Source organism: Cyprinodon variegatus, unplaced genomic scaffold (genome assembly GCF_000732505.1).
Source record: "Cyprinodon variegatus isolate N-32 unplaced genomic scaffold, C_variegatus-1.0 Scaffold588, whole genome shotgun sequence".
NCBI classification, from domain to species: domain Eukaryota; kingdom Metazoa; phylum Chordata; class Actinopteri; order Cyprinodontiformes; family Cyprinodontidae; genus Cyprinodon; species Cyprinodon variegatus.
This window is the reverse complement of record NW_015151041.1, coordinates 405,007-416,821: the sequence shown is the minus strand read 5'-3', so window position 1 is coordinate 416,821 and position 11,815 is coordinate 405,007. Positions and strand designations below refer to the sequence as shown.

At 36.8% G+C, this 11,815-nt stretch overlaps 2 protein-coding genes across 2 annotated transcripts in view; both read right to left on the bottom strand.

Moving 5' to 3' along the window:
- LOC107095967 (pleckstrin homology domain-containing family F member 2-like) overlaps nucleotides 1–8,977 on the bottom strand; it is an 11,218-nt gene extending 2,241 nt beyond the window's left edge. The window contains exons 1-2 of the mRNA XM_015392373.1: nucleotides 8,704–8,977; nucleotides 8,276–8,593 (exon numbers count right to left, since the gene is read on the bottom strand). Coding sequence (XP_015247859.1) covers nucleotides 8,276–8,593; nucleotides 8,704–8,947 — 562 coding nt within the window. The 5' untranslated portion in view covers nucleotides 8,948–8,977. The remainder of the gene's footprint in view (nucleotides 1–8,275; nucleotides 8,594–8,703) is intronic.
- On the bottom strand, nucleotides 3,960–5,299 carry LOC107095968 (pleckstrin homology domain-containing family F member 1-like). The gene is made up of 2 exons (XM_015392374.1): nucleotides 5,056–5,299; nucleotides 3,960–4,945 (listed from the first exon to the last, which is right to left on the bottom strand). Exons 1-2 carry the CDS (start codon nucleotides 5,297–5,299, stop codon nucleotides 4,476–4,478), a joined length of 714 nt encoding a protein of 237 aa, XP_015247860.1. The 3' UTR covers nucleotides 3,960–4,475.
- Nucleotides 8,978–11,815: the final 2,838 nt, after the last annotated feature.

The following is an 11,815-nucleotide window of genomic DNA, read 5'->3' as shown; positions in this document are numbered from 1 at the left end:
TTAATCGTGATTAATTGATTATTGAAATAATCATTAACTGATTTATCAATCAATTAATCGTTAAATGGAGTATATAGACTCTGAAACATGCCTTTAGCTAGCGGAGCAACTCACTTAGAGCTGTAATTATATTTAATTGTTAAAAAAAAATAAAAAAAAACATTTTGGATTTAACAAAAAAAGATTTTCATCTGTCAATTCAGAACTCCTCATCCTCAAAAAGTTTTATTTTCACCAGGTTTAATTTCATAAAAAATCTTTTTGAAGGAACCTTTGGCTATTCGATTATCAATCAAAAGAATGATCGACAGATTAATGCATTTGCAAAATAATCTTTATTTGCAGCCCAACTTCTGATCTAATTCAACTAAAACAATGTAGAAATGTCAATCATGTCAGTGGAGGCACCATGTTGACGATCTGGATAGTTTTATGAAAATTACATTATAGTGCAAAGGTCTTCAACTTCACCATGGATGACTATTTACACATGGGCACAGCCTGGTGTGTCGACTGAAGAATGATCTCNAAAAACCACATGAACATGAGACATGAACTTTGCTGTTTTGACAACAGCTCAACCTGTCCCAATATGTGCCGCCGATTATTTTGGGCCAATTTTTTTTTTATCTGATTCTGTTTTTTTGTTTAGAGGGAAAGATGACACAATGTTAATACAGTAAATGTTATGTAAGTCTCAATTTAAGCAAAAAAGAAACCTTCATCAATAAATCAAACAAAACAATAAATATAGTGAATGGAGGGAGCATTATTGCATGTGTATGCACGGGTTAATCTTAAGGTATGGCTCTTGAATGCAATTGTGAATTGGCCAATGTATGCATGTATCAGCCAATGCTGATACACCACCAGTATGGGCCAAAAATATAGCCTGACCTATTGGTCTATCTCAACTTATTTATTAGCTTTTTAAGCCCATTTTAATCATTTGTCTGATGCAACATCTTACATTAGCTCTCTGACATGGGAGTTGGCTCTGAGCTTGTCTGCCTGGCTGTGTGTTTCCTGGACGGGGATGCCTTTTACAGTTGCTTTTCGTATCTCTGCTTCTGCCTCCTTGAACCCCAGTCGGCCTCGGCAGATGGCCGCTCGCACTGAGCCTGGTTCTGCTGGAGGTTTCTTCCTGTTAAAAGGGAGTTTTTCCTCTCCACTGTCGCTACAAGGATACTTGGTGTGAGGAATTGCCTTCCAGTTAATGAGTCGATGCAATCAACTGGTTTTCCTTAGATAGAAAACTATGAATCAATTTGACTGGATGATCTGGTTAAATTCTAAAGTCCCTTGAGATGACATGTGTTGTGAATTGTCACTATAGAAATAAACTGAATTGAATTGAATCTTGCAGCAAACACTAAAGACTAAAGCTTTCTCAAGAAAAACAGTCTGCCCTGTTTTTGTAACCAGATTCACTGTTGAACTTAGAGGTTTTTGTTTTACTCCACTTCCTTAACATCTTCTTCCTGTTGGTAATGCTTGGCCAGTTCATTTTCTCAGTGTCATCAACATCAAGATTAGGTGATGGTTTTTAAGCTGTGCTGCAGCTATGCTAAGCTGTGTGATAGATGAACACAAAGTAGTGCCTAATAGTGAAGTAAAGACCCAGGGTAAAATTTGGTGGAAGTTTAACAGGTTTTAGGTTTAAATATTTAGCCCAACGTTGAACATGCTACAGGGCTCTATTCAATGCTGCAAAACTTCAAATATGTGACATCTGGCATAGACCTGGATAGCAAGAGGTTTAATCAGAGAGACAGCCCGCAGGTTCAATGTAACTCCAGAGAGATTGAGGTTTTCAAGCTGATACAGCAAGTTTGAAAAAAGGTTATCATGACTTTTAACTGCCAGTAAGGTAGTGAGTTACCAATGAAAACTATTTGCAGGAAGTGGGTCACTGATTTGACCTGACAACAAAAGGTTGTTAAGAGCTTCTGTCACCTCCCTCATTCAGATCAGTATCGTAGAAAGAGGAGCTTTGTATCTACAACTAACCTCAATGTCAGATCAGTAAACATCTTAAAACTCCATGCAGGCTAAAAATAAATCTGTTACAGGAATAAAATCACACCCTGCTGGAGACATTTCCTGTTTAGGTTCTTTCTGGCTATACTATCCACAACAAATCCATTAATAAAAAAAAAAAAGGGGCAACCTTTATGATTAAGTTAAGCCTCATGTGTCATTCTCATCTTTAGGATACTTGCTATTGAAATGAAACATAAAAATTCAAAATGAATTACAATAGGCCTTCACAGTGGGCCTAATTAAACAAGTTAATGAAAACCTTCACTTATTATTTAGTACTGTATCTTCTCTATATGTACATGAAACTATAATATTGAATGAACTAAATGCATTTTAATGGTTCTAGCTGATTTTTTTTTTTCTTCAGCTGAGAAATCAACACTATTACATGATCTTTAGAAACTGAAATGATAATGCTAAAGTAATTATAGACGTTTAAAAGGATTCAACAAATGTCCGATTTCTATTTGTACGTTAGTAAGTCAGTATTTAAGTTAAGATATATTCTGATCATAATTTTCTTGTCGGAAAGCATCATAGTATAATATTCCAGTGTTTTATTATTGAAAATCCTTAAGAGAAATCCTTAAAATTATACTTCTAAGGTTTTTTGCTCATTTGAAAGGTGTCTTAGTGCTTGGAATCCTCAAACACAGAAGAAAGTAGCACATCAGGTAAACCTGCTTATGTAAGAGGATTAATAAGGAGACAAAAAATATTTTTTTATGCAAATTTATACTCAAACATAGGGGGAGCCTTTTTTTTTTTTTTTTTTAGAGTTTTTGAGTGCAAACATTTGATTCACAGAAAGGCTGCGTGTGAATCATGTGCATGACATTCATTTTCTTAAAATTCCGACACCCGGTTAGTTTTTCTGTTAAGTATGGTTTTTGTTTCCTGATTCACCAAAAAATTCATCAATCTTAGAAATAGAGATTTACATCATCAATCTTTCTGGTAAATATCTTCACTTTTCTGCATTTTCTTTACACTTCTATTATCTTCAGTTTTGCTACTTAAAAGTCGTTCTTCTCAAATTTTCACAGCTGATTGCCGTATGTAACCTGAAAGAAGGAAACAATGCTCTGCAGGGGAATGTCTTAGCTTTATCTTGTTATGTTGCCTAACTTGACTGAGTCACACACGTCATGAAGAGTTTAATTAAATAGGAGGCAGAGGACATGACAGATTGACAAGGAATCAGTTACTTAACTTCATTTGTCTCCATGTTTTTGAGTGCATAATGTTCCTCTCTTCATGTGGATTCAAATTTATGCTTTTCATTAAATCTTTACAGAATTTATAATTGCAACCTGTCACCAAAACATCAGGCAAAAATGGGGAAACTTTATGCCTATTAAACAAAAAGAAAAAAAAAACATGTGGCTAAAATCAGAAGATTATTTTAATCTAAAATCAACTAGTGAGAATATGTGTTGGTTTAGCTGCATTCACAGAAGTGATACAACAAAAATAGAGAGTGTGATTTTTAAAGAACCTACAAAGGAGCACTAACCCTAAATGCCAACTTTTGGATATTACTGTTTAAAGAACTGATAGCATAGAATGGTTTCATTGAAATTTTGCAACTAACTTGTTAAATTGTCTTAAAGTAAAAGAAAATATATTTAAGCTTTCTTCTTGCAAAATACTGTATTATGTAACATTTCTCTCCTTGTGCTGCCAGATCCTAGGAATGTATTAAGTAACCAGCTGAGGAAGAAGTTTTCTATGCTTTGTTTAAAATAGTATGCAGCAAAACTGGGTCACTGTTTAAAGTCACTGTTAAAATACTCATGTTAGAAACATGCAATAGCTTGACCTAAAATAATGTTCAGTCTGATGCAATAAGAATGATAACTAAAAGAAAAACAAGAAAATACTCCGACAAGGAACTATATTAATGTATCATTTATTAATAAAGTTGCAGCAGAAGTTTTACAAAAAGTGGATCAAATAAATTATAAAAAAACACATCTCAATATGGTTACTTTTGGCTTAATATACAAAGAAAATGCTACATTGTATTTACAATCATAGGTTTCGATAAAATGCATAATTTTCAAATACTTTGTGACTTTTAAGGCTTTAAGTCTTTTATCAGCAGGTACAGTTTTATCTATTTACAGGTCAAAAGCCCAACAGTCTTTGTACAGTAGTTATGATGCTCTTCCTCTGTCTTGGCAGGTCTTATCAGCACAAAGATAATGGCTGACAGGTGTTCATCCTCTCCCTGATAGGTACAGCTGAACTATTTCAGTTCACACATTGTTCTGCTAAGAGAGATTCCTGATGCTCTCTGTGATATCTCACATTACTTGCTCTTTTATGGCTACATTTTCTCCAAACAGTGGAAACAGGATATAAGGTTTATGTTACGCAACTTCAGTTTAAACCTACAGTGTGTTTATTATGTGAGAATTGGTCTGAGATTACTCATCTTCGCTGGATAAGTCTTCTGCATCACCCCACAAGCCATCACTGTCAAATCTTGCCCTGGAAATCTCATTTTCCTTACATGTTTTGCTACAGATCTTGCAGACACGCAGCAGTTTCTTGGGGTCAATGTGGTTGATTCGGGCTCTGTCCTTGGAGCACTTGTTGCACACCACAAAGCCACACTTCCTGCAGTGGTGTCGGCGAATGATTGGGGTGAATGTGACGAAGCAGCGCATGCATTTCTGAGCAGCATGGTCAGGAATCCAGCATTTGGCAAAGGTAAGGTTTTGTTCGGGGACTTGCTCCTGCAGCAGGGAACTCTGGCAAAGCTCGATGTGCATCATCCAGGCTTTCTTCTCCTCGCAGGTGGGGGCAGAGATGTAGAAAGACTTGCGAGGCGTGCAGATTAACCACAGGTTTTTAAATTCTTCACCATCTTCCATGTCCTCCAGCCTGATGTCCTCTGAAATGATAAGATATTTATATAATTTTAATGCATCAAACCATGCTTAGTTTGGTTGACTAAAATTTAAATTTGAATAATCAGCTGATGTCTGCATTTGAGAGACTCACTTAAAGGGATGGTCTTCTGGTTCTTGTACCAGCGGTTGTTCATGATGACGCTGCCGTACACGAGGATATCGTTGAAGAGGAAGAATGCTTTCTGCTCCCACTTCTTCCGACCCTGCTTCATCAAGGTTCCCTCTCCCACCAGGATCCGATTTGGTTTGGAAAGCGGCTCTCCCGGTGGCCTGAAAGCATTCTCCACTTCCTTGATCCGCTTGCGGTTCTGGGTTTCAGTAGACAGCTTGTCCATGCTGATGCTGATGATGTGTCTGTTGCAGTAGCTAGAGAGTGATTTATTCATTGACTGTGATGTGAGTCTGTTAAATAGCCTTCTAGCGTCATCAGTGGTACTTTCCATGGGCAAGCCACAATCAAGGAAGTTATGCAGCAAACAAAAACAACAGGAAGGTGCAGAGCGGGATCTCTATCATAGAGGGTTTTTAATTATCTATGTCTCTTGGGTGTGGTTATAGTGAAAACCCCATTTTCTAATTTTATTTAGAAGTCCAAAGCTTTTGAAAGCCAGAAGATTGTTTGGGTAAAATTGTACTTTGGAAATTCCACTCTCCCTTTTCAAAGGTGCAGGGTTATGCATATTGAGGTAAGGCATTGCACCAGCATTAGCAGTAAAGAGGGTAGAGTGTACAGCTCTATCACCTTTATACAACAATTTGTCAGAAAAAATATTGTTTTAAGATGTTTTTAAATGTGAGAGAACTCCTTAAAGCTTCAGCCTTCTCAACAAGTATGGTGATGAAGATTCTCAGTCATCCAGGTCATAGTCATTCTGTAAAAGTTCAAAAAAACTTCCACTGGACTTGGTTTCCAAGATTTGAAGATGCTTCGCCACCTCTCCAGGAAGCTTTCTCAATTCCTCTCACTAAGCAGCTTTTTGTGCGCTTTCCTAAGAATCTCTTCTGCCCTGTATCCTTTGATAGTAGACTTCAGTCTTAAACTGTTGGGAATGAGTCCTTGCAGTCTACATCTTAAATTGAAACGTAGATGGTTCCTATAATCTACAAGTTTCCTAAGCAATTTCTCATACTCACGCGTTATTCCGAGGGTGTCTTTCCCAAAATGGAGTGCAATAGAAAGCAAGGACTCATTCCCAACAGTTTAAGACTGAAATCTACTATCAAAGGACACAGGGCAGAAGAGATTCTTAGGAATGCGCACAAAAAGCTGCTTAGTGGGAGGAATTGAGAAAGCTTCCTGGAGAGGTGTTGAAACATCTTCAAATCTTGGAAACCAAGTCCAGTGGAATTTTAACTGGTTTAAATGTAATTTAGAAAATAGAAGAGGTGTTGTCGCATTGGTTGTTATAATTCAGCTTCAATATGCATACAGACTGCTGACCCATCAATTTGTAGCATGAAGTAAGGAATTCTTAACACAAAGCACCAGGAATAACATTCAACATTTTGGAGGAACTAAAGTCCTCCCTGAATTTCTTTAATAATTTTTATATAAATATTTGATTTTAAAGACAATCTTGTGGAAAAACGTAAGGAATAGTTAAATTAATTAGATTTTTGCTGGGCAATACATTTATTTTGAAAACAGACACAACCCTAAAAGAACATTGTGGAAGAACCCTAAGCTTTGGACACTGATGTTTACAGCCGCTAACTTATTTTTTGTAATTTCATTCAGGCAGTGCATAGAGAGAAGTATTAAAAACAACCCCTAAATATTTTATTCTAGAAAAGGTTGGAATGTCCTACACTTGTGCTGTAATTGTTGTTGAGACCAAAGGCATAAAGGGTGACGTACCCCAGTTCACTCTATATCCACAGATATTTCCAAATGGTTAAAAAATCTTAAGAAGATATGTTCTTGATTCCATTGGATTAATGGTATAAATTAGAGTATTGTCTGCGTACAGTGAGATATGATTATTTTGAGCCAATTTTAAGGATTGTCTTTCTAGTTGTGGTTATAAAGTTATACAAAATAAAAGCGGGGACAGAGGACAACTAAGATAACTCCATTTGAGTCAGTCAAAGGCATTTTCTGGCCTTTTCTAAAATAGCATTAACTAATAGCCCAACTATTTACAAAACCTTCCACACAAGTTCTGCTGGTGCTGCTCGCTGACGAGCCCTAACCCCAGGCATAGCTTCATGGTGAAGCCCCAGATCCACCATACTGGGCCAACTTCACTAGATTTGAATTCGTTGTCTGCATGAACCACTCTATGTTGGACCTGTATCCCTGTTAGCCATGGCTGACCATCCCAGGGGGCAAAAAAAGGCCCAATACAACATCTCTGCGATCAATTGAGAAGTGTTAGGATAGTTATCATTGATGATGTGTGAGTTTATTACCCCTTAATATTAGCTGCCTTTTGCGTGTTAGAAGTGATGTTTTCCACAATAGTTTATCTGGTTAAGACAGTTCCTCTGTCCAAATATACAGTTATAATCTTAATTCTGTACGTGGCAAAGATTTGGAAATGGAATGAGAGCGGTGTCCCTCCGCTAAGAATGAAGTGTAATATTTTGATAAAGCTGGAGCCATGATGTCTATTCATCTGCTAACGGTTATGATGTAATGATGTGATAATGTTGCAGACTGGAGATAAATAAAATGCCCCTTTAAGTGTTAATCTGGGCCACTTCCTAAGAAGTGAATTTTATTCTGATCTGAGTAAAATTACATTTTCTATCAGAATCTGTGGTCACATCTCCTGGTTATTTAATTCATATAAATTACGAAGTGTTATTTAAAGAGTTTGTCCGAGTGATCTCTTTTCAGGAAAAAGAACCGGAGAGAGAAAGCTTCATGGTGTGGACATAGAGAGCCCATCTTTAACAGAACCAAAACCTCTCCAACATATTAAGGTGAAAGTTCCAGGAGGTGACATATATTGATTAATCATTAGTAACACTTTTTTTCTCAGTTAAAATACAGAAATTAACAATGCTCTAAACAGAAAGTCTTGAAATGTATTGTATTATTTATTAACAAAGTTGTAGCAGCAGTTTTACAACATAAAAAAAAACAACTAAAAGCAAATTATTGAGATCACAGTATAATGAATTAGACTTTTTTCAGTACATACAAAGAAAAAACAACAGTTTGACTACAAGGATATGCTTATATACAGTAGATCTCCTCTTGAATACTTTATGAACTGCAGCTTATTGCAGAAAGTTATTTTATTTTTTACAGATCCACGAGTCCAACATTTTTGNCTTGGGGTCAATGTGGTTGATTCGGGTTCTGTCCTTGGAGCACTTGTTGCACACCACAAAGCCACACTTTCTGCAGTGGTGTCGGCGAATGATTGGGGTGAATGTGACGAAGCAGCGCATGCATTTCTGAGCAGCATGGTCAGGGATCCAGGATTTGGCGAAGGTGAGGTTTTGTTGGGGGACTTGCTCCTGCAGCAGGGAGCTCTGGCAAAGCTCGATGTGCATCATCCAGGCTTTCTTCTCCTCGCAGGTGGGGGCAGAGATGTAGAAAGACTTGCGAGGCGTGCAGATTAACCACAGGTTTTTAAATTCTTCACCATCTTCCATGTCCTCCAGCCTGATGTCCTCTGAAATGATAAGATATTTATATAATTTTAATGCATCAAACCATGCTTAGTTCGGTTGACTAAAATTTAAATTTGAATAATCAGCTGATGTCTGCATTTGAGAGACTCACTTAAAGGGATGATCTTCTGGTTCTTGTACCAGCGGTTGTTCATGATGACGCTGCCGTACACCAGGATATCGTTGAAGAGGAAGAATGCTTTCTGCTCCCACTTCTTCCGACCCTGCTTCATCAAGGTTCCCTCTCCCACCAGGATCCGATTCGGTTTGGAAAGCGGCTCTCCCGGTGGGCTGAAAGCATTCTCCACTTCCTTGATCCGCTTGCGGTTCTGGGTTTCAGTAGACAGCTTGTCCATGTTGATGCTGATGATGTGTCTGTTGCAGTAGCTAGAGAGTGATTTATTCATCGTCTGTGATGTGAGTCTGTTAAATAGCCTTCTAGCGTCATCAGTGGTACTTTCCATGGGCAAGCCACAATCAAGGAAGTTATGCAGCAAACAAAAACAACAGGAAGGTGCAGAGCGGGATCTCTATCATAGAGGGTTTTTAATTATCTATGTCTCTTGGGTGTGGTTATAGTGAAAACCCCATTTTCTAATTTTATTTAGAAGTCCAAAGATTTTGAAAGCCAAAAGATTGTTTGGGTAAAATTGTACTTTGGAAATTCCACTCTCCCTTTTCAAAGGTGCAGGGTTATGCATATTGAGGTAAAGCATTGCACCAGCATTAGCAGTAAAGAGGGTAGAGTGTACAGCTCTATCACCTTTATACAACAATTTGTCAGAAAAAAATAGTTTTAAGATGTTTTCAAATGTGAGAGAACTCCTTAAAGCTTCATCCTTCTCAACAAGTACAAGGATCTTTAAGGATCCTTCGGTAATATACTACAAAGGGACATCCCAGCAGTCTCAAAACAAAGGATTATATCTCTCTGTGTTCTTGTACAAATTCATGTACACATTCCAAACTCTATCTCATTGCTTGACTGGCACTAGTGTGTTACCCGTTTGTCGGGGCTCAAAGAGAATATAAAGTGTTTATCAGGTATCGAGTCAATACATACTTTCCTCTTATAAACTGTAGTTTTTATCATCTGAATGTTTCCACGTTTTTAGCAATATATGCAATATACAAAATTTTAACTTGCAACCACTCTCTGAGCAGCTTTATGGAAGATTAAGTAAATCTCAACAAAAGGTTTGAGAAATAACTCTGCAAGAACTCTGCAAGCTAGGGGTGTATATATATATATATATATATATATATATATATATATATATATATATATATATATATATGTATATACATGTATTTGCATATGCTCCTTTCATTAATAATCATTGTTGGGTTGTTAAAACACAATCTGTTTATTAAGGCAAACACTCTACAATTTTTTTTGCACATGCTTCCTGCTCTATTGAACACACAAAAAGATTGACAATGTCTATGATGATCTACTTTGAATGTGGAAAGAAGTTTCCAATTCATTTCAGTTTATTTATATAGCGCCGATTCACAACACATGTCATCTAAAGGCACTTTACAGTTCACCAGGTCATACAGTCAAACTGATTCAAAGTTTAAGGAAAACCAGTTGATTGCATCGACTCATCGACTCAAAGGCAGTTCCTCACACTAAGCCTGCTTGTAGCGACAGTGGAGAGAAAAAAATTCCTTTTAAGAGGAAGAAAACTCCAGCAGAGTTAAAAAAAGCAACTGTAAAAGGCGGTCCCGTCCAGGAAACACACAGCCAGGCAGACGAGCTCTGAGCCAGCTCCCATGTCAGAGGATGAAGAGAGTACATCAGCCAGTCAAGGTCAGAGAAACAGGACTACACTGGAAAACAGGCAGATTTCCAACATCTATACACAAATGTGTTGATTGCAGCAGCACAGCACAGGTTTCTATTTATTTTTATAGATGGAAACCTTTTGAAGATCAGGCTTTTATTTTGTTTCAATAAAGGCTTAAAAGTTCTATCTCAAGATTTCCAGGTCCTTTTTTATATACTTTTCTGTTACTTAGAAAACCACTTCTGGCTACTCTAACCACTGCAAATTAACTAATGCAATAAAAGGCAACCTTGTTTTCACCAATAAATCACCAGACCCAAACACACATGTACAGTTTATGATAAAGTGAAGCCTTGTGACTCATTCTCATATTTAGGATACCTGCTATTAAAAGGAAACTTAATCTGATTCAAGATGAATTAAACATGCTAATGAAAAAACTTTACATATTATTTAGAACTGTAATATTTGATCAAATTCTCTAAAAGTACATGAACTGTATTGTTAAATTAACGACAATATGCCTTAATGGATTTGGCAGATTTTATTTTTCTTCAGTTGCGATATCAACACCACACGAGAGCCAATAGAAAGACTCCTGAATAGGTGTCAAAACGTCATCAAAAAACTGAACGAAAGTCTGTTTGCTTTCCAATTTAAGGCTATCTGTGTTATCAACACAATATTATGACATTCCCTTTAGAACAGAGATGAAGTAATTAAATGTACAGGTGTCTGATTTCTATTTTTAGGTTAGCAATTAAGTCAAACAATAAGTTAAGGTGTGGTGTATATTTTGGAATGTTTTGATTATAATTTCCTGTTTGGAAAGCCCTGAAACTTTATATTGTACTTTAACAATTGAACTTATAGTCCAATGTGTGAAATTATTAATCGTCCTTTCAGGAAATCCTTAGAGGAATTCTTTTATGAATATTTACTCATCTGTAAGGTTTGTAAGTGCCGGGAATCTTCAAACATAGATGAAAGTAGGTCATTGGTTAAACCGGGTTAGGCAAGTGGGTTAAAAAGGAAACAAAAATGTTTTATGCAAACATATCCACAAACATAGAATTTGGCAGTTATCCAGTAAATTTTAATTTAAAAGATTTGTTACAAATAAATTAGTTAAGGTAAAACTTTGAAGGTTCTGTAAAGGGTTTTGTTGAAAAATGGTTTTTCCCCGGGTCCGTTAATTTGAGTGCAGGTAACTTAAAATTCTGGACAACGAAGCTTCGATTCGCCTTTGCAAAGGGAGAGGAGCAGCAGCACGCATTTGTGAACAGCAACTCTGACCCCCCCTGCAACACTGGCTCTTTTTATTATCTTCATAGGGGAACATCATACAGTTTCACACAGACAGTCCCACAGAATGATCATACTCCCTACATTCCTATCTTCATGTATGGAGTTGCTTCCTGCATTTTTGCT

What these genes read in the sequence shown, in the direction of transcription:
- LOC107095968 (XM_015392374.1), bottom strand. Translation starts at nt 5,299, where the DNA reads ATGGACAAGCTGTCTACTGAAACCCAGAACCGCAAGCGGATCAAGGAA. An exon ending in CCAGAAGACCATCCCTTTAA is followed by an intron (nt 4,946 to 5,055) that starts GTGAGTCTCTCA and finishes TTATCATTTCAG; the next exon opens with AGGACATCAGGCTGGAGGAC.